The 24085-nt window shown below is 38.8% G+C and overlaps 1 protein-coding gene across 2 annotated transcripts in view; it reads right to left on the reverse strand.

Moving 5' to 3' along the window:
* The window catches only part of gli2b (GLI family zinc finger 2b), a 202334-nt gene that overhangs the window by 65186 nt on the left and 113063 nt on the right, over positions 1 to 24085 (reverse strand). Inside the window, exons 1-2 of one of the 2 annotated variants that reach the window (XM_007231763.4) lie at positions 22886 to 23395; positions 3825 to 3950 (exon numbers count right to left, since the gene is read on the reverse strand). In XM_007231763.4, coding sequence (XP_007231825.3) covers positions 3825 to 3939 — 115 coding nt within the window. In that variant the 5' untranslated portion in view covers positions 3940 to 3950; positions 22886 to 23395. Of the gene's footprint in view, positions 1 to 3824; positions 3951 to 22885; positions 23396 to 24085 lie in introns of those variants that run through there. The other variant, XM_022669946.2, reaches the window with a different exon arrangement.

A 24085-nucleotide genomic window follows, 5' to 3' on the forward strand; every position in this document is an offset into this window, starting at 1 on the left:
TTGGTATTGTTAAAGGAGTTTATTCAGTTATTCTGCAGCGTTTATGTTGTTTATATTAACATCTGAATTATTTACTGTTGCATTTTTTTTGTCACAAAGAGCTCGACAACATTGTAAAACTTTATATCACTATATATATATATATATACATACATACATATATATATATATATATATACATACATATATATATATATATATATATATATATATATATATATATTTATATATATATATATATATATATATATATATATATATATATATATATATATATATATAAATATATATTGATATAAAGTTTTATAATGTTGTCGAGCTTTTTGTGACAAACTATACTTTTATAAGCATATCTTAAATACTGTCAGCACATTTTTAATAGATGGTAATTAATAATTAGGAGAATAAAAATAACTGTGATAAGTATAAGATAGTATTTTAATAGCAGTTAAGAATGTTGCTACTGGTTGCAATAAATATTGTGCATGTCACTTTTCAGGATTCTTTACTTTTACAAAAACTGTAATGGTCATTTTCCAAATGTCCCAGTTCCATCCCAGCATTTCTTTACTGAACAATCAATGGCAGCGTTTGCTATAATGGCAGGCCACCAAAAGCCTTCATTAATTAGCAAAAACACCATAAAATCACAAGCAATATTTCCATTTCAAAAGATAGCCCTCAACTGGCATTCATGTCAATCTTATCCCGTCCACTGCTCGGGCTGCCACTTTGACTAATTTATAACGTTTATACTCTGGAGGTAAGAACAAGGTCTTTCAGCCTCATTATTCGTCACTTTCATCACTCTCCTGCAGACATGTTTAAAACATGCTCTCTCTCTTACTCTCTCTCTCCCAACCTTGGGTTCTGGACACACTTGAGCAAAATGCAGAAGGAAGTGCCCACAGCCTGAAACCCATGCTGTAATTATCACTGGCCTTTGGCAAAGGCTGATATTCACTGCATATGCTGGGTGTAGTACCTGAATTTCCATTACATCATTTTTCATTACATCATTTTGCAACCCTCTCAATTCTCTACACTTGCTCTGGAAATGAGTAATAACTTAATATGGTTGGATACAGCCATGCTATGGGGATCTGTACGCACATTTTTAAACACATACAATTTCTAGATACAGGATTATACTTTAATTCCAATTTGTCATCCTAATCATGCCTCTGTACATATAAATACATTTCACATTATTTTAATACACCTACATTACACAATCAATACTATTAACAGGCCTTCTACATAAGTAATGCCATCTAACTGTCATCTTGCCACCATGTGGCCCACTTCCAATTTCGTTAACAATTAATTTCGGTTTCCTTTAACAATTCATGGCCTTCTCCTTTCCTTAATATTATGGCAGGCCACCAAACTCCTTCATTAATGCAAAAAATGCCAGAAATTCACAAGCACCATTTCCATTTCAAAAAGTAGCCCTCGACTGGCATCTTTGTCAATCTCGCAAGGGCCGTGTCGTCCACTGCTCGCACTGCCATTCTGACTAATTTATAACGTTTATACTCTGGAGGTAAGAACAAGGTCTTTCAACCTCATTATTCATAGCTTTCATCACTCTCCTGCAGACATGTTTGAAACATGCTCTCTAACTCTCTCCTTTCCAGCTTCTCCCCTCCTTCTTCTCCTCCCTCCGATGTAACTTTTCATTAACATCTCAATGCCAGAGCACCAGGCTCGCCTCGTCCCGTCACCTGTTCAGCCCACTGCTCACGCTACTGAAACTAGACATTCCAAAACAAGGACCAGTTTTGCTTCCTTAAAGAATTTTTTTTAAATGTCTTTCAAAAACATGTATCTTTTTAGTAGTAAGTTAACTTAAACTTAACTATCAAACGTCAAGTAATTTGTAAAAGAAAAAAAAATATTTACCTTAAAATACATTAGCATTAGACAGTTGTTGATATTATATGATCTATTTTTTTGAACCTGGCAATATGATACAGGGGTAAGGATTCAATGCAATCTGAACAGTAAATGTGATGTGACATTACTCCAAATAAAATAAAAACTTGAATGCTTTTCAACTTTAATTATATGTTTATTTATGTAATTATTAGTAGTATCTAGAATAAGGAATGAAGTAGAATAAAAAAATCTGTTTTCTCTGAAAGTGGATGTAAAAGACAAGTAATTTCTATTGGTCCATTCATTATGAATTCTGACACAATTTAAAGTTGCCAAATTCACATAAATTCAAAAAGGAAAAAAAATGGACAGGACAGCAATAATGCATGAGACAAACAGTACAAGAAGAGGTACAAAAAGAATGTCTTAATTATCGCCAGTAGTGAAAGACTGTACGCTACAAGTGTAACGGGTTAAAAAACCCTGAGGTATTTCTTTAATGAACCGTCCACTCAAAGACAAAACCAATGGATGGTGGATCTTCCATAGACTCACCCCCACAGAACCTTTTCAGAAGCATTATTTTTAACAGCACTGCTTCTCTGGGACAGTTGGTCTCTCAGTATTAATGAAGAGGACTCACAGCGAGATGTATTAGGATTCCTATCAGAGAACCACTAAGGCACCTTTGACCCTTGGGGGACTTTTGGCTGGCCGATTAAAGCCGCGAGTCTTCTACTTTCCTCTCTAGCAGACAGAATCTTATCTTTGAAAATTTATATTTCATGCATGTACTCATATGCACAAGCTCTATCTGTTTTCTTTATGTCCTTGAAGTGTTTTATGTATAATATGCTGGAGGCCTCTACTGGCCTACTGTGTAAACCATGCACTCTTAAACATTAAGGTGCTACAGAAGCTTCTTTTAGCAATGCCATTCAAAAGCCATTATTGCTTCCCTACAGAACAATTTTTGACTTTCTAAAACAGTGGTGTACTTGATCAGGATGTCTTTATTACACAAATGGTTCTTCAGGGAAGCAAAAGAGGTGCCAATATCTTTTTGCAACACTTATATGTATAGTGTTTATGTATAATAAAATAAAGACCCTGTTTACACCTGGTCACTTAGTGAGTTTTAAGTATCATAATTATGTCTGGATAAGGTCCAGTCCCATTTAAAGAGCAAGTGTAAATGCATCCAAAACACATTTAAGACAGAAACAAATTAGATCCCACAATCTAAGTGGTCTAAGAGGCATTTGAGCAGCATGTTCTAACAGTGTAAACACATCTGTCTCTCCAAAATTCATGCGTTCAACACCAGTAGTAACTGCCATGCAACAAATTCCCTCCCACACAGCAATCAGATTCCAGTCTGTCTGGAGATGTATTTAACTACCTGAACAAGGTTAAAATTTTATCAAGGAAAAATCCTTAGTGTTGTTTTTGCATATTACAGAAAATAGATCTTCTTTGGGGGGTAAAGTTTCTGCTCCTTAATTTTGACCCAGAGGCCTAATGTATAAGGCATCAGCATCCAGAGCTACCAATTGTGGCTTCAAATGCAACCTGTCATCTCTCATGATTACAAAAGAAATCTCTATAAGAGTTCTTACAGGTTCAGCCAAAGGTATATATAAACAGTTGGTCTCTGATTTGATATTAAAGATACAGGGAAAATATGGCAATCAATTTTATTCAGTTAAAAATGGCAAAAAATGCAAAAACAATAATTTATACTAAAGAACAATTTTTTTTTAAAAGCTATATTGCATATTGTTTCCTCTGAAGCAGTACTGTCTTTTTTAGTTTGTCTACTAGGAAGTTAAATATCTTCAGGGTTCGGTAAGAATTTCAAAACTGTAGTTTTGTTTGCTTTTCAGCTAAACTTTCAGTGAATATCTACTTTAAAATATGAAAAAGGGAACAGTAAACTGTACCTCTGGTCAGGAGCGTAGGTGAAGGCTTTTTGGGCAGCTCAGTGAAGCTACTTCCATCCAGGCTGGTTGATTTACACTCCTTCTTCTCAGCAGCTGTGGAAGCACTGGTCTCCATTCTGGCTGATTCTGTTGGGGCAAGCAGAAATGAAAAGAAATCAGTTAATTTACATTTATTTATATATAATTTAAAACTACATTTTTCTGTAAGGTTGAACTGAGCATACACTGAAGAACTATATGGTAACAATGCAGTGCAGTGCTCAGCATCTTTATACAGAAAAGGCTTTAATACTCTTCATCCCAACAGAGGGCGCTCTGTGCAACTCTTTTCCAGGCAGTCAGCCTTACACACAGACAAACCTCTCTCCAACCACTATACTGTAAAATACTTGTGTGTTAACTGAAAGCAGGTCAGACTGCTGTACATACTGCTCATAATCCAAATTCAAAAGCTATAGCTGAGACAACTACAGTCATAGAGCCATTCTACATAATATAGACTTTCTAGAGTCTTTATCTTGTATTAAAAAAAGGCAAGCAGCTCAGCAGATGAAACGTGACAGAACTTTGAAAAGCCTGTATGTACTGTATTTTAAGCCACTCAGTAACAATAAAACAATAGCTAATATACTAAATATATGCTATATATATATATATATATATATATATATATATACACTGTGTTCCAAATTATTATGCAAAAAGTGTTTAGGAGTGATAAGGTAAGAATTTTTTTGTTTGTCAGTTAAACTCATTGATGGTGATGTGTGTCAGGGCTCTTTATATCACTGAAAGCAATTGCAGACACCTGTGCTAATTAGTTTGGCAGGTGTGTCCAATTAAAGGCAAGACTACTTAAGAAGGCTGTCCCACATTATTAAGCAGCCTACATTTTCAGCCAAAATGGGAAAGAAAAAGGATGTGTCGGCTGCTGAGAAGCAACAAATTGTGGAGTGTTTAGGTCAAGGCATGACTACAATCAACATTGCCAAGGCACTTCATCGTGATCATCGCACAATCAAGAAGTATGTACGTAGCTGATTCAGAGCACACACGTGTGTGTGCTGATAAAGGAAAATTGAGGACTCTTTCCAACAGGCAATTACATCAGGTTAAAAGAGCAGCTGCAAAAATGCTTTGTCATAGCAGCAGACAAGTTTTTGAAGCTGCTGGTGCCTCCAACATCACCTGAACAACAAGATGCAGGGTCCTTCCATCCTGTCGACCTCCTCTACCCAATGCACACAATCAGAAATGGCTCCAGTGGGCCAAAAAATACATGAAGACTGACTTCAAAACTGTTTTGTTCACACTCGATGGTCCAGATGGATGGAGTGGTGGATGGCTGGTTGATGGATACCCCATGCAAAAAAGGCTATGGTGCCAAAAAGTAGGAGGTGGAGTAATGTTTTGGGCTGGAATCATGGGAAGAGAGATTGTCGGCCACATTAGGATCCCTGAAGGGGTTAAGATGACCTCCATAATGTATATGAAGTTTCTCAAACAGCACTTCCTACCATGGTTCAAGAAGAAGAATCGTGCATTCCGCAGCAAGATCATTTTCATGCATGATAATGCACCGTCTCATGCTGCAAAGAACACATCTGCATTTCTGGCTGCTATGGGCATAAAAGGGGACAAACTTGTAGTGTGGCCGCAATGCTCCCCTGACCTTAACCCTATTGAGAACCTCTGGAGCATCATCAAAAGGAGTGTCTATGATGGTGGGAGGCAATTCACATCTAAGCAACAGCTCTGGGAGGGTATTCTGTCCTCATGCAAAATAATTTAAGCAGATACCATCCAAAACTTGACAAATTCAATGGGCGAGATAGTTCAGAAGATCCTTTCGAACAAGGGGTCCTATGTGCAAATGTAACATCACCTAGAATAAAGTTTTGACTGGAAAACGGTTTAATTTCAGTTTGTAATAACCTGCTAATGCTTATGATTTCATAAATGACCAATTTTTGTTCTTTATAAAAATAAAAGGGTTGAAAACTCTGCTGTGCATAATAATTTGGAACATGCATTTTGAGTGCATTTTGAGTGTTTTATTTTTTTTTAAATATACTGTTATCATTGGCAGCTTGTTCAAAAACCTTTCAATAGGACTCTAATAGTTGATGACTAGAAAATTACAATGACTGCAATTCATATAGGTAATTTTGGAAAATCTGAGAAAATATTATTTGCATAATAATTTGGAACACAGTGTATATATATATATATATATATATATATATATTAATGTTGTGGATCTGAATACATAAATATTCAGTGCAGCTTTTGACACTATTTTTTAAAAAAGATTCTTCATCTCGAGCCCAGGTCATTTAGGTCACAACTACCAAATGGCACACTAAGCATTACGGCTTTATTCCGTATGATTCAGTGCTGCGTCCTGGCGGGCCATGACGGCTTTATTCGTTTATTCACTCATCCATCTCTTATCTCTCTCTTTTTTTCACTCAAGGTAAGCCGATTAAGGGAGGTGTCACACTCGTGCGGCTCGGTGGCATCTGTTTGCTTTTTGTTGGGCCAAGAGTGCCGTCCCTGCTATCCTGTCACTGGCCCCGCCGTTCTGCGGCCGGTGCTTTTGCGACGGCTTCAAAGAGCAAAGCCCCCGACGTCTTGTCCGTGGCCTGAACAGCTGCCTGACTGAAAAGAGGGTGGAGCTCAGAAGTGCTGGGGCCAAATCAGTCATATGAGAAAAAAATAAGCTCAACAAATCCTGTTATGTGTTTATGAGACCCTGTCTCCACTTTGATCGTTTTTTATGCGATAGAATAACACTATCACTCCTTAATATCAATCATCTGGAGGCTCTTGGCTCTGAGTGTTCTCGGTGTTGGCAGACACTCAGGATGACAACACTCTTGAGCCGTGTCTTTATGCTGACAATTGCAGCATATCTGCAAGTATTCTTCCACCAATTGCCTGCTACAGTATAATTTCTACAGGAGTCCTTCAGTCAAGAGGATACATCTACTGAGGATTATGATGGCTTTTTGATTCTTTACAAGAACAATACAAAATACATATGAACTAAACATGCGCTAACCAGTACTCAGGACATATTTGTTCATTATGGTGGAATAATTAATACATTTTTAAATATCAACAATTACTTGTCTATAAAAATATTCTGATATTAAAAGGTCTTCTTATAAATGTGCTTTTTGTATTAAAACATTCATAATTTATTTTTAGAGGAACGTTTTTCTATCTCTCTTTTTCAGTTTAGAATAGGCCGCTTTATTTCTGTGTCTTTAAGACAGATGTATGTAAAGAGTTTAAAGTTCGGTTCTGACTGGCTGAGCTGATTTGTGCTGATTTAGATGGAAGCACTTCTTGTAATAGCATTAACATAAAACGTTTTACTGAGTAAAAAAAGTTATTTTGACATTAGAGAATCAGTAATATAAATAATTTAACAGTTCTGGCAATAAGGTCATTTCACCTGCTAACCTCTCACTTTTTGCACCCAAGGTTTTGCTCTTTCATTGATCAGCCTACGAACCTGGAGAGCCCCACCTGGGTTGTTTGCAAAGAACATGTCTGTTGATCTCCTACATTAAAAGCAATGTAATGAGTGGTTGGAAGTAGGGCTGCCACAAACGATTATTTTTATAGTCGACTAATCACCGATTATTTTTTATGATTAGTTGACTAATCGGATCATACGTTAATTGAATATAAAACACAGTTTATCACAATAGAATGCAGCTGCTATTATACAACCAACATTAGATTTCAGCTATATGCTAACTAAAAATAAAAACAATTAAAATCATAGTTCATTAAACCTTTAATGAAATATGCAGCTTGTTGTAACAGACAATTATTTTACTGTTTAGCATAAAGTGTAAACAACTGTGTAAAATGAGGATAAGGCACTGGCATTTATGAAACATCTCAACCGTGAGGTTGTTTGAACTATTATGAAAAAAAAGTATATTAATAAAAAATGCCTCTCTGTCCAGATATTGTGGACATTACCGTACACAGGGCAGCGGTCTGCACAGATCTGATTGGCAGAGGAGAGCGTTTGGTGATTTTACACCACACATGACTGATCTGTGAGTTTACTGCACCGAAAAGCACTGAAAACAGAAGCCACTGTCAGAATGAAATCCTTCCCTGTAGTTTATCGGTTTGGGACGGCATTTGTGACAACGTCTGGGTCCGGATCCGGATCGCGGTCCGCCTATTAGTGACCTCTGTTTTAAAGCTATCAAGATGAGTAAGTTAAGTACTAAGTTAACGCTCTGTTTACGCTAATTTTAGCAGCTAAATAGCAATTTAGATTCTTCGTCATTTAATCAGCCACAACATGCCTCCTTTTCAGGTGCTCGTGCATCGCGGTTGTGCTGCCGAGGAAGGCAAGTTCTTCATTGCAGATATTGCATTGCACGCGTTTCACTTTTATTTTCTTGGTGATCCCACACTTTTGAGTTCTGTAGCGGGGTAGCCATGAAACCAGAGCCTGTCTGTATAATGTCCTGAGATGTCGTCCACTACCTACCCCGGTTTCCACTACTGCGCATGTGCGTCCAGGACAGAAAGGCAGTCGCAGCAGTTTGGAGAGAAAAACAAAGAAAAAAAAAAAAACGACTAATCGACTATTAAATTAGTCGTCGACTATTTTAATAGTCGACATAATCGTGACTAGTCGACTAATCGTGGCAGCCCTAGTTGGAAGCCAAAAGTGACTTTCTTTTAGTAGCTGGTCTAGCAAAGTAAGTAACTTCAATGCCTTTCCAGCGGCACACTGTGGAGCAATATCCTTGTAAGGCAAGTTCACCATGTTTAGCTCATCAATGTCAATACAGATCCAGATACTAAAAGAGCATTCCGTCTGTACTCTGCATTACTTTCTGCTGTACTGACAGAGATATAGACGGTCCATTAAGAACATGTGAGATCTAAGGGGCAGTTGCCGAGCGTCCTGTCCCCTTGCTCACCCCTGTCCCAGACTCCCTGAGGGCACTATGGTCCGCACGGGGCCGTCCCGGGCCACCACCGGGACACGAGTCAGCACATGACTGGATAATACAGGTGTCAAAGAGCAAACAGACAGATGGCGAAGACAGCAAACAGGTAACAAAAAGCACGGTTTAGTTATTTTCTGTATACAGTCAGCTGCCAAAAAAAGTGGGAGCGGATGAGTAGTGGGGAAGAGGAGGCAGGATTAAGACAGCCTAATCCCCATCAATAATCCAAATACAGGATTTTGAAAAGTAGGGAGGGGGCACCCATTAACTCACTCATCCCTCTATTTCCAGTGAAAACTACACCTGTGCTGGGTCATACTGTCTCATTTCTTTTAACTTTAGTGCAAATAGAGTTTGAAATACATTTCTAAATTCACACTGGGTCAGTGATAATGACTGCTAAAACCTTGCATTTGAGCCCAATATTTTCTGATCACTTGTGGCCTGGTGGCTTAATGGATAAGGCATCAGGAGCTGGGTATTGTGGGCTTTACAACAAGACATTCATGGATTACATACAATTTAAACAGATGTAAATGCAATTTAATTAAGTGGTTTGACTTCAAATGTGTTTCTGTTAGCAGCAAGTATAGCACATAACCATATGAATGGCAAAACACACTGAACACTTTACTTGGATGGTCCATTTGATGATGCTCAACTGACATTCAACTGCATGTTTGTTAAATGCAACTGAACTGAAATGTGAAAGTAATTTATTCTCTATTGAATGTAACTCTACATCAAACTCTGACCATTTTAGCATTGGGTTTAGAGTTAAATTTAAAGTTTAGCTCAGGTCAATGAAGGTAGGGTTAGGGTTAAGTGTAGGGTTAGATTTTAGGGTCGATTAAGGTTATGTTCTATTTTGAATGTAACGGATTATTTACATTCAACATATGGTTAAGTTGCAGGTAATAGACATCCAGTTGAATGTTAGTTGAATGTCAGTTGAGCATCAACGAGGCCATCAAATAGACCATCCAAGTAGAGTTACCAAAATCTGGTACATATCCATTACAACCACATGGTGGTGAGCCTGCAGCAGCAAAGGAAAAAACAAAATGTGTCCTTTCTACAGCAAGCTTAAAGCCACTGAAACTCCTTGATGAATCCTGTGATTCTGGAAATTTCTTTTGCATGTTCTCAAATACTAAGTACAGTGATTTTCATTAAATATCTAATGCATTTCACCCAATTACTAATTACACTGACTAAATTCCCTATATGCATGGACAAACATTGTTAACTAAAAACATTGTTAATCTATAACACTCAGATTCTCTGTTCACATAGACCATTCAATCCAATACAGCCGGAGGCTTCAGAACCACGGCTCTATTTATTTCAGGCCTCTGAATACGAGAGAGAAGTGTGAAAGGGCCTGACGGACAGGCCTGTGTGCTCTTTGGGCCAGATGAAGCGGCCGGCGCTCTTTGAAGGGGCTTAACAGGTGTGAGAGGGCTATTCTACTTGTGGGCTTTGGAGATGGATGTGCTGTGTGAATGCAGTGCCTTTCTAAAATCCCTGCAGCGGCAAAGGCCTCATTAGGAGCCAGCAGTCAGGCTAAAGACTTCAGCTCATTAATTACACCCTCTAAAATAACAGGCATCATTCACGGGCCCTTATCATGGGGCCAGTGATCAGTTGTTCAAAAGCTGCAGGATCCTCTGAATGCCCCCAAAGAAGAAGTGGCACTCCACGTCAAGTGCTAACAGGACATTATAGCGGAAGGGTGTGAATGTGTGCGATCTGGTCGTTTTTGCTTTCAACGCGTCTGCCCATTAAGTTTGAGCATGGGTGATTCCTCGCTTCAATCGTGACACCGCTGTGCCAAGCCTTTAGCTACGCACACGTGTGAAGTCTTCAATATGCTTCAGACAAAGCAAAGGATTAAACAAATGAGGAGGAATTAGCCATTAACCACAGAGCTCAAAATGGTTGTTGTTAGCATATAAAAAAGAGAGAGCTTTGACGCACAGCAGGGCCGCATACAGGCCAGTTAACTCCAACCCTCCTTTGTCAGCTATCACTCCCTTTAGGTACGCACACACAGTCATTCAGCTGGGGATGACAACTAACAATAGGAGGCTTTAGGCAAAGGTAATTGAGGAGAACAACAACTTCTGAACTTAACTCTCTTCCATTCAAGGCCCCATTGTGTTGAAATCAATGACATGTTTGTTTTAGCACTTCATTCTTTCTCTGTAGGCCCACTGCTTCTGTTCAAACCCTCTCCCCACCATCTGAACCCCCCACATACCCCTAAAATCTTCTAAAACAACACATAAGAGGAATGCAAACACATCAAAGAGTCCACTTGTTTGAGTAGCTTTAGATTCTCCTCTGCATTTTCTGCCTCCACTTTTGAGGCTCGAGGTAGAATGGCAAAAAAAATAGAGGACTGGATTTGTGATTAGTTGCAAATGCAAACCGCAAATAGGTCTGTGTGTCAACGGGCTTCAGTGAGATTGTGCCTGCCTAGCCTTGACACCCGGTCTATCAGCTGACGAATGCTCTACAAGCCCGTCTGCTTGCTCAGGCGCTGGAAGGTTAGCAGGGTTTCACTCACAGGTGGACAGCTGTTGCGTTACAGAGAGATAACCCACCCCACAGAGACTGAGTGTGGGGGCCTGCGTGTAGTCCAGCCCATTTCCTGTGTGAACACGCTGTCCATTACATCAGAGTGAATCCAGCTGTTACACATAAAGCAGTTATTAAACTGATGTCTCTCTTCAGGCTCTTTTAGAGGAATGTGAATGTAAGAATGTATTTATATAAGCAGCTGTATAAGCTGTAATAAACTGTAGTGGTATTACAATTTATTTTTTACTTAAACAATCACAATGTAACGCCTTGCTTACATTATCTCAATATTTTGCAATATATTGAATTATAAGCTCTGTACTGTGATGCGTTTCACTTGTCATCATATTCTTGCCAATGCACAGCCCTATTAAAATGTAGAACTTAAGATTATATACATCCTCTGCTTTTTTTGGGTGAGGCTCTTTTTTACTATGCATTCCGTTATAGACTTACGCAGATTTAAGCATCACTGCATACAAAAAGTTTACAATTTTAGCTTAGCTCATATATCAATAAAAAAAATAAAAAAAACTTAACAGAGTTAAGCCAAGCTACACACATTCCACCTCAAGCTGTAAGAAATATGCATGAGTAATCCTGAACAAGTGTTCATCATGTCTACATACTTTATGACTAGGTACTTTGTGGTCATACAGCATCTTCAAAACATGTCACGGATGTTTAATGAGCAAAGAAAACAACCCACGTTATACAGTTGGAAATTAGCATCTTACGCTGGAAGAGAAAGTGTGGGGGCCCCAATTCCTTAAATTCAACCCGTCCAAGACGGAGGGGGGAAAATGAAATGGATGTCTCCATATTCCAGGTGCGCTGAGCTTTCCTGGAGAGCCGTTTGGCTCATCACGCAGGATTACTTACAGCAACCCACAACCCATCATGCTGAGTAATTACAGCGCGAGCTGTCGGCCAAACAAATGGCTCTGACAGAACACTGAAAGGTCACATAGTGAAATCCCAGAGAACACACTGAGCTCTCCTTTTCCCTCTATCGGCTGCTCGCGTCTGGTGCGGTCGTTCAGTGGCGGTACTGAGTCGGGGCAAAGCTCACGCTTATGGTACACAGGCAGGGTTGTTCATATTTACATATGTACGGAGTAGAGAAATAATAAAATGTCAGCCATCGGAGATGGGAGGTCAAACTTTCAACTTTACCCCCAAAGAACACTTTTTTAATTAATAAATGCACCCAGAAGGATCTCCCTAGGCCTGTTTTGAACAATGTCAAGTAAAAGGAATGGTGTAACGTAACTGAATGCCTTTCAAGACTCCCATTCACTTGACCATACTATCATGAAACATTTTACTCGTTATGAAGTCTCTATTTATTTTGATGTCAAACAACGAGCAACACTTATATGTCAAACATATAAAGAAAGGCTTTCGTTCTGGACCAAGAAAAACTTTACACAAAATAATGTTTATACCAAAACACTTTCTAATTAACACTGACAAACAGGTGTACTCAATAGAACATCTGAACTCTCAACAGATCTGAGCTTATTTTAAGCTAGAAAGTCAAGATAAAATACACCATGCAGTAAAATACTAATATTATCTAATAGTTATCACAATGAAGTTATATTATGGACGATTCTTTAATTACAGAAGCTTTGTGTGCAGGTTATACATTTACGTATTACAAAATATACTGCTCCACAGCATTAGAATTTCCATTAAAATTGTTGACTTCTGGAAAGGTATTAATCACATATTCCTCCTGAACTTTAAATTAATTTATTGAGCTTTATAACAGTTTGCCCCATCATGGCAATAAAAAAGTGCCTCATATCACTTCGAGTGGTGTTGGGAAAAGAGAAACAAACGTAAATTCACCGCAATGTTATAATGATTGATGAAATTTTCAAATTTAGAAATGCAAACTAAATTTCATGCAACTATTGTTTACTGTTTTACAGACAGCCTATATTTTTACACGGTCTTAAGACACAAGTGAATCCCTTGGAATGAGCAGAATTTGGAATACTCCACTATTTCTCTCAGTAAATAAAAATTTAACTAAAGAATTCAGTACAAGCCTAGTCTTGACCATCATGTAAACATTGTCTTAGTATAGTTAAAACTAAATTAAAAGGTATGTAAGTAATATGACATAAAAAGGCCCAAATAGAAGAATCAGAATACAGAACACAGAGAATCAGTCATAAGAATACTGCAGTGAGTTGGCAAGGGACGATTCCTGCTGTTTGTGTGGATCATCGAGTCAGGGGGTCTTCTGACCTGGGTGAGGAGGGGGGTGGGTAGCTGTGTCTCCCACAGGGGTAGTCATGTGGACCTGGTTCTGAATAGAGGGGTGTGGGGGGAGGGGTTGAGAGGTGAGGTTATAGAGAGTTCCCCGTGGCTAGGATCACACCCCCCACTGGTAAGTGCAATATCCTGTGGGTGATCTCCTTGGGTTTGGCCAATGTCAAACAGATGTTGCGATTATAGCCCCCACTGACTGAACTTTAGCGGAAGAATTTCTTAAAGGAGGACCCGTCCTGTGTTTTAGAATCAGCCAAAAACATGGGCTAAGTCACCCGTAAACATGGCACAGGAAAAAACCCACACATCCTTCTTAATGCCTTTAGGCATGGTCTTAAGGGCAGACCCTTGAGGAAACCTACCATTGCTTCAACTGTTGTGCCTCTGGTTCTTTACCACAGCTACCTTTGATCCAGAGGCCAAATGGTGTTGTTAAGAGACACTTGTGGTTTAACAGCCAGTCTGTGCTGTAAATGTCCTCTCTTGTTTGCGTTTGACCACTGAAGGGGCCAGTCAACTGCTTCACCACACTTTTAAGAGTCTGTCATCAGCTTGAGACAGCGTTTTAAGAGATACCAGGCAGCTCACAGAAATACGCTAATGGGAGTCACACTCGTCCTCAGCTGGACAGCAAACCATCTGACAGACCTTTTCTCTATAGTTTTGCATCAGCAAAAAAGACAATGAAAATCTGTGCTATATTTTTCATTGAGCATTTGCAAAAGGACCTAAAAGATTTAGAAATAAAATGCATGCATAAATATAACTTACGGCCTCAATGTTAGATGTAGGAAATGAGATAACGTTTTATTGCAAATTTGTCTTGAACAAGTTTAGAAATACAGAAGATTTTTTTTTTTTGCTAACAGGGTTTTTCACTTTGACAAATTAAACAGCCACCTCAGCAAACATTACTATCCTAGCCCTATACAATAATTCCACTTGCCAAATGTTGGTTTTCTGAGTATATTGTGTATATCGCTACTGTTTAAAGAAACTTGACCATTTCATTGTGTGTAATTAACACTGTTTAAATAGCAGTTTTTAGAATCTCACACTACTGATGCATTTGGTCTGTCAAATATTGAAAGAAATATTGTGTATTGTGAAAGTGACTATAAATATCATGATACAATAATTTACTATATTGCCCATCCCAACATAATGGGATGATATCAAATCAGCTATATTTTTCTTTGCAGTTCCTAACCTCTGGTTGTCTTTGTTTACAGGCTCTAAAACTGAAGTAAGCCTTTTTGTATTATAATATAGTAACTGTCATGCAAAAATCTCATGTCTCATTTATCATAGTTTATGTAAAAATTACGAGAACTATTAACCATTTTCATTTTCATCCAGTTCAGATACACTACGGTGAGGTTGAAGCACTCCTCACTTTCAGAGCCCTAGTTCTCAAGATAAATTATAATCATACTGTCCTCACTCTTAGTCTTTATTTTTTACCTTTTTCCTTCGCTTGACCTCAAAATTACTCTATGATCTGTATCTAGGCTTATGCTATAGTCAGAAGTCTAAACACAAGACTAAACTGAAGACTAAACATTGTACATATGCTATAATTTTCAGGACAACTACTCTGTGTGAAAGGTTTTTGCAGTTATAACTTTATAACACACATATATATATATATATATATATATATATATATATATATATATATATATATATATATATATATAGATCACTCTTTCCTTTCTATATTTTGATGCTGCACTCACGGGACAGGAACTTATTGGAGCGAAATGACAATATGATTTATCCAGCCACCTGCTTTAGTCTTGACCTTGCCTTAAACTTAGCCTGCGTAACTGTAGCACGGTTGCCCAGCTGAATTCACTTAAAAAACACACACTACTGGACGCAGACAAGATAAAGGCCAGAGAGAGACTTGTACGGGCTACTCTATTACAACTGAAAACTTCCAAGTGTTGGGAAGATGAAGGATGTGACCGCAGCTGTCCCACAGCAATCCCTCTCTCTGGGACGGGACAGCCCCAACCGGGCCCTGACCCAAGGCCTGATTGTAGGACTGCTTTTGATTGCTAAGGGCTAACACATGGAGCCTTTATTCTGGCCATCAAGTGTAAGCCTTGTCTTCTAGACTGCCTGTTTGAGGAGTCTGTGGCTTGGCTGCTTTTCAGCTGCTTTTCAAATTCATCTCTTTGGTATTGAATCTAATGAAGAACATGCCCCTATGAAGGCAACAGGCCTGGTTAGCCTGCTCTGGAGCTCTGCTGCTCAGACAAATAAGCCATCAAGGGCCAGGTCGCCTAAGCAGAGCATTTTTACAAGCAACAAATACTCCAGGAGATGCAGAAACACTGGTGACATACGCTTAAACCTGAAGCATTCTCATTGGTTCTTATAAAAAATATAAAAAATAAAGAACTGCATTCCCATGGGACTCTGTGGTACTTGCGGGTTCTTTCAAAACATCTAGCGGTGCTGGTCTACATTTAATATCATGCCATTGAGGTCATGAGCAGGACAACATATATTTACACATAAAAAAGGAGAATTATCACACACTAATTACTATCCATACTAGATAACTGAAAGTACATAAACACATTCTTTTTATTTGCAAAACAAAACAAATTAACACCACATGAATTGTGCGTTTTTGTGCTAAAAAACTAAGTATGTGGGACTGCAGACTGGATAATCAGTAAATATCTACTCTGTTTATAGGTGCAATAAAATCTGCTGATTCCAAAATCTCTGGATTACAGAGGTTCTTTCACCTTTGGATAAAAATTTAAATAATGCAAACGGCTCATTATCTATAATGATATATAAATATTTAATATGTGAAAAATATATTCCAATCTCAATGTCTAAACATCCTTAATAATTAAAATATTTATTTATCTATGATAGGGTGTAACTACTAATATATCATAGCATCACTGTATCGATGGCATAAATGGCAGTAATACGACAGTAATATCGTCCAAAACAAAAGTTATCGTGACAGGCCTACTATGCACTTAACTTTTTATTCATTTAAACAAATGAATCCCACTGTGATGTCATGTCCTCTGTTGTAATACATGCTCAAACAAACACTGATAGTGGATAAAAAAGGCAACGCTGACTAGTCACTGGAGGATTTTCTGTCTTTAAGCATTTGTCTGAGATGTACATGATTCTATCAGGACGGGAAGTGATGATGATGCATTTGTATTGCTCGGTACAAATCACCGGCTTGCTGCTGTCAGAAGTTCTTTAAGACTTCGAAGAGGATCATCCGGTTACACCATCCCTTCAGGAATTAATTAAGTCCTGAATCAAAGCATGCCAAGAGGTGCTATGGATACCCATCACATTTCATAGCAAGGCAGGCTTCTGGTGCCCCTGGTGGCGTGCGGACCTTTGATTTTGCGGCGTCTCTTGGTGTGTGATGTCCTTTCATGAGACAGGGCCTCTCTGATTTCATTCACTGTAATTAGATGGCGCTTGATGCCTGATTGTCTCCAGTTGATGAGGGTCTCTCCTCATGCCTCACTTGATGCCCTTCCCCAGAGCCCTGTAGCTGACTGTTCATTTAAATCTCTCTGAGCTGCTGAATTAAATGCTGTATGAATCGAATCGGAGTTCATTCCACCAGTGAAAGTGTGCCAACACAACAGCTTCTTGACTAACTTGAATAGGTCTATAAAAAAAAGAGATCACATGGAGGCTTAAATATGTTCATAGCATGCAGACCTCCACTTGAGGAAAAATGAAGAACACTGTCTATCCTGAGTCTACACTTTTACACATTCTAATGTGGCTTATCCAAGTATAATGTAATACTAAAGATGCATCAGAACGAAGTGATATTTCACAGTACACACTACAGAACACATTCTAATGTCTACAAGAATCCATGATTCCATGGGACAGAGCTGTTCTGGCAGCATAGTGTAAGGAGGGCCTATACAATATTATGCAGGTGGTTTTAATGTTATGACTGATAAATTGACACATGAATTTAACAGAACAAATACCAAAATAGAACCTCAATGAAGTTACAAACGTAATTCTTCTCCAAACCAGGGTTCTGCACTCAAGGAGCCACCTTCTTTATCAAGATCTTCTCCCAGTCCAACACAGAGCTTTTTTCAACTCTTTCATCTGACCTCTAGTAAGAAAAAAAAATCACCGTCCTAAAATTCCCGTTCACATTTTTCACAATGTACTTCACATTCTAATCTTTATAACAGCATTCCTAGACTGATCATACTAATATACTCATGTTCAGACATCCAACATATTGGGCTGTCATTGCTAAAAAGCAAAACTGACAACTTTGTTTCGCTGCATTACGCTTTGATGAGTGTTCGCAGTATAACTTTACATGCCATTTCCTGTCTGAGCCCGAGGAGGAATATGTCCCGAACAACCGCTTTCCTGAACGCAAACCTTCACCTTGACACACACGTCTTGTGGCGCCCTCGTCTTACACGATATCCTGTGTCCCATATGGAGTTTATCTAAGTCTCTTTGATGAGCAGTCCCATGTGGTCGAAAATCGTGTACTGTACCCTTCAGCAGAGCCAGTCACTACAGCGGGGGTTCAAAAAGAGAGCGAGAGGGGGAGAGAGAAAGAGAGAAAAGAAAGAGAGAGAGAGAGAGAGAGAGAGAGACAGAGAGATGCTAGCCACAAAAATCACCCGAGGGCAAATCACTCCCGACTGGTGGAGAGATTTCTCAGAGCAGACGAGAAAACAAAAATATTAGTGTTCCGCTGGTCTGGGTTTATGGAGGCAATTATGTATGTTTGCTCTTTGGAGGGTTAGAAATAATACTTAGTGCAGTAGCATGATAGATAGAACTGTCTGATTAAAAAAGCCTTACAAATGGAAAGTGCTGGATGTTCCTGATAAAATTCAGCAATGTGACATTGTTAATGTTTGCATTAACAAAATTCTTGCCTCCAAATATCCTGAATACCACATCACTATAAAAATGTTTTAATTTGTCTTTTTTTAACTAGAATATTTTGTTCTTATAAAATTATGCCACAGGGATTCATATATCTAACATAACAAATCACAACCAGACAAAAAACAGACTTGCAGAAAAAAACTCTTACCTACTATATTATTGGTTTATTTGTTTAAACAATCTGAAACACCCAGCACAGAACGCTGAATTAAAAAAATGTTACTAAGTTATAATAAGTAGAGTTAATGATAAAACTTAAACTATTGCTGAGTGGCAATCATACAGGTATACAGGTGCTTAATGTTTATTAGGCCTATATTATACATTATTTAATAATACACGTAATATATACAAAACGCAATTTATCTCCATTTTTCACTTCTGGCATTATGTTCCTGTAAAAGTGCCCCTTTTTGGAGTATAATATAGTAGGTATATCTACAGATAAATGTTGATATTTTAGTAAATATTTATTTATCACTAAATAGTAAGTTCAGTCAATAGTCAGTAACCTCAGCTATTCACTCGCTGAAGATAATTAAGCCAATATGCTTTAAGAAACAATGAAACTTGAGAGGTTCCTGAGACCATTTGTCTAAAATCAGCTTGGTATAACATAACACAGATTTTCAGGGGTCACTGCTTCCATTGAGACTCCATAATGGAGTGACTTCTCAGGAGGTTAGCTCCCCTCTGGATTCCTCTACATATTGGAGGAGGATCGACTCCATATACTCCAGTGAGAAAGGCCATTGTGCTCAGAGAACAGAAAGAAGGAGGGAGAGTGAGATGGTGAGGGGGTCTGTTTTGCTTAAGGATCAATCATTTAGAAATACGGGGTTACAACCAAAACTGGTAACTGGTAGGAAAGGAATCTGATGGGAAGATATTTAATTCAAATCTCATATTAAGATTAAAGTATTTATTTGATTAATGACCTTTCCAGTCTTTTTGGTAAAAATATGTAGAGGTCCGGCGCCGAGTGGTCCAGCGGTCTAAAGCGCTGCCACTATGAGCAGGAGGTCGCCGGTTCGAACCCCAGCTCATGCAGCTTTGCCATCAAGCTGCCGGCGTCAGAGGGAGCAAAATTGGCCCTGCTCCCTCTGGGTGGGTAGATGGCGCTCTCTCCCCACATCACTCCTACGGGGATGTCTGCAGCACAGGGCGTCTGTGAGCTGATGTACTGGAGCCGAGCCGCTGCGCTTTCCTCCAAGCGCGCTGGCTGCTCGGTAATGCTGCATCAGCAGCAGCTCGAAAAGAAGCGGTGGCTGACTTCACATGTATCGGAGGAAGCATGTGCTAGTCTTCACCCTCCTGGTGTGTTGAGGTATCACTAGTGATAGGGGGAGTCCTAATGAATGGGTTGGGTAATTGGCCGTGTAAATTGGGGAGAAAATGGGAAAAAATTAGAAATAAAATTATAAAAAAAAAAAAAAAAAAAAAAAAAAAAATATGTAGAGGTCCAATACCAATCGCTTGCTTGAATGTATCGAAACACACACTATAGTTACAATGCAGAAATTTAAAAATGTCTAAACGCAGGCCACAAAAATCCCTATACAGAAAATGCTGAGGCGAATTAATATGAAAATGTGGTATTGTAAAAAATAATTCAGTTAGACAAACTATATAAAATACATTCCTTAATAATTAAAATACCAGATTTACTAAAATGGGAATATTTATACTAAAATGTACACATCTGATTAACTCATGAAAATCATCAGAGCCGCATGCCTGCGGACCTACATTTCGGCCTTGCTCTAAACAGCCCCTCAGACTTCTGTGCTTGTCACCTCCGACACTTCTACATGCTTTATTTTAGCCAGAGGAACCTAGACTTGAATAGGTCCTATGCCAATCGACAATAACAGATGAGTTGGCGGGGTTTGCTATTTGTTGTGTGCTTTGAAGAAGGCATCTTCCCTCTTGTCCTAACTTCTGAATCGCCTCTCCACGGGGAGCTTCACGCACATTTTTCGCCCGAGCCTGCTCCAATCGCTCCACTTCCTGCAAGCCAGGCTCCTCTAGTAGTGCTGTTATTTTTCCCCCCTTCGTTTTTTTAGGCATTTTGGTTCATTAAATTCGCCACAAATGGGTGTAGAAGAAAAGGAGCCGGTGGCTGGAGGCTGGACTGAGAAGGGGGAAAACGTGTGAAAATGGCAGGCGAAAGGCCCCGAGTGAGATGAAAGGGGCACTGCCCGTCATGCGGCTCGGAGGCCGATGACCGCAAGCTCCAGCGGGCCTGAATAATCTGAATGGCCTGTCGTTCTTTTACATCTTTTCAACCTCTTCAGCCTGACTGCTGGAACTCTTCATAGCAGACAATGGGAAATGCACTAAAACTTTTTTCTTATGCTAATGGATGTGACCGGGTCCTTGCATGAAAAAAAATCACTCCCACCAACTCTTTTTGCCTCTTCCTTCAGGATTTAAATGGGCCAATTAGAGCTTTTTCCTTCTTTTTTGCTTGTTCTTGCCTCCTTGTCAGCTAAATTTCCAAGCACACAATCCTTTCATTCTGTCTCACTGAATTGCCCAGAGGGCTTTTTATTTTTTTCTCAAACCACCTTTACAGAATGACTGTACGCATAGACACCTTAACAAAACAAAACATGGTTATTATCAGGCTGATTCCTAAGATTTATTCCAAGTGTTCCAGCCTGAAAACCCCTACAGTAAACAGTAAAAAAAGCAGCTAAGAGTGTGGTGGTGTTTCAGTTTGGAGAGCAAACATTGGGCCTTTCAACTTTCAACAGTCCGGGTGCTTCCGAAAAAACTTGAGCTCACACCAGGCTTGAGTTAATTAGCCTTTGTTTTTTCCCCCTCTATTGACAGATTAGAATGAATATGCAATGCCTGTTGAATTTGATATGAATAAAACACAGTAAATGTGTGAAACTGGCACACATGCTTTAATCACTGCAGTTAATCCTTCACTTTATTTTCCACTGTTTTAATGTAGTCTGATGACGCACAATTATTTAAGAATATTTAATGTTTATCCACAAAAGTATGACAAAACTTTAAAAAATTAAAAAACGCAGTAGAACAGCCCTATTAAAATATTTAGACACCTTTTTCTTCCTCGTTAATTAGTGAGAAACCACATTGTACTTTTACAACTTAAACACAAGCCCCCTTATATGTAAAACAAATCTTACAAAAGCTAATCCACCATTGGCTTACTGACCAATATGTTATGCATAGCTGAAATCCTTTGAATTAGCTCTAATGGGATTGGCGCCTTGCACCTTTCTGACCACATCTTGTCCGATGTGGATCAAGTTGCAGGAGAGGAGAAGGAAAAATGGTTGAAATTCCAGTGTAAAGTCTTCTGGGAGTGTAAACAGAGTTTTAGCTGAAGCAGTTTATCCCACTTTTTACAGCAATGTAAGGAGCCAGGTTTTGTTTTATTTATTTATTTGTTTATTTATTTATTTTACAATTAGTTTACATAGTGGTTGTAGTAGTTTGTAAAAAAAACAAGTTATTTACAAACTAGTAATATATACATATATATATATATATATATATATATATATATATATATATATATATATATATGACTAATTGATTTCTGTATATTCTGTTTAACCACGTTTTGTATATTTATGTACAGTTAGTAGAAACTGTTATTTGCACATATTTAGTAACTTATAGGTTATAGTTATATATGATAGGTCCCTTTATCTTATACCCAATGTCTTTTGCACTTGCACTTTTATATTTTTATTGCACCATCTACTGCACTGTTCTAACAAAGTTTTTATACTTAACTTACCATTTGAAGGTATGTCTATCTAATCTTCCAGTATGTTTTTATTGTATTCATTTTTATGTTATCCGGTCTAATTATCTATTTATTATCTATATATTTATACATATATAAAGACATAACGTTTTATACTATTTGTGCCATCCTGCTGTGAGCCTTTTGATATTTACAAATGTACAGATGAAAAATAACGTTAAACGTTTGACTTAACTAGGTAGTTATCTAAGCTAGTTAGTTAACTAGCTAAGCTAACCTAACTAAGCTAGTTAGGTTAGCTAACGCTAGCTATTTACGCTAGTTAGCTAGATTTGTTTATTTTAGCCAGAAAGTAAACAAACAGCACCACGGTAACTAACGCAAAATATTTTAAGAGTTGTTAAATTAGTTGTTTTGACATTACTATAACATCTTGCACACTTTTTCTACGTTAAATAAAGTAGTTAACGTTAGCTAACGCTTACCTCGATAGTTAGGTTAACGTCAAAGCTGGGCTGGTGTGAGCTGCGAGTTCAGTCGTTTAACCGAGGTCTTCTTCAAAAACCGACCCGAGTTCAGCTCCAGATTCTTCAGATGAAACTTTCTCGGTCCAGAGAGGACAGCGCACACATCCTCCAGGGACCCACACGGCAGGAATCCATGGAAGTTCAACCAAAAGTCCAAACTTTAGCCCAAACACAGAGAGGACGCCGAGAGAAGTTACAGCTTCTTCTTAACTTTCTGCCATCCCTGACTAAACTTCGCTGAGTAAAACTCTGTTTTAATGCAGTTTAAACGCCGTTAAATCGCTAGTCTTCGTGTTGTTGCGCTGTAAAAACAGCCTGGAGAAGAGTTTGGACCGTTGGTCGGTCGTTACGCTACACGTTTAAACTCTGGAGCGCTCGAGCTCCCCAAGCTGCTCTGATTTACTCTGATTTGCGCTCGAGCGCTCTCTCTCTCTCCCCCCACTCACACACTCACTCACTCACTCACTCTCTCTCTCTCTCCCTCTCCCCACACACACTCAATCTCTCTCCCCCCACACACTCACACATTCACTCTCTCTCTCACACACAGTCTATACACTTTCTCACACACACTGTCTCTCTCACACAGTTTCTAACACACTCTCAGTCTCTCACATAATGTCTCTGTCTCACTCACAGTCTCTTTGTTACTCACACAATCTGTCTTTCTCACACAGTCTCATTCTTACTCACACAGTCTCAGTTTCTCTCTCAATCACACAGTCTCAGTTTCTCTCACACAGTCTCAGTCTCTCTCACTCACACAGTCTCAGTCTCTCTCTCACTCACACAGTCTCAGTCTCACACTTATTCAGTCTCTCACACTCACAGTCTGAGACTACATACTCAGTCTTAATCTCTCACACAGTCTCATTCTTACTCCCACAGTCTCAGTTTCTCTCACACAGTCTCTCTCACTCACACAGTCTCAGTCTCTCTCACTCACACAGTCTCAGTTTCTCTCACTCACACAATCTCAGTTTCTCTCACACAGTTTCAGTGTCTCTCACACAGTCTCAGTCTCTCTCACTCACACAGTCTCAGTCTCTCTCACTCACACAGTCTCAGTCTCTCTCATTCACACAGTCTCAGTCTCTCTCATTCACACAGTCTCAGTCTCTCTCACATACAGTCTCAGTCTCTCTCACTCACACAGTC

Source organism: Astyanax mexicanus, chromosome 16 (genome assembly GCF_023375975.1).
Source record: "Astyanax mexicanus isolate ESR-SI-001 chromosome 16, AstMex3_surface, whole genome shotgun sequence".
Lineage (NCBI taxonomy): Eukaryota > Metazoa > Chordata > Actinopteri > Characiformes > Acestrorhamphidae > Astyanax > Astyanax mexicanus.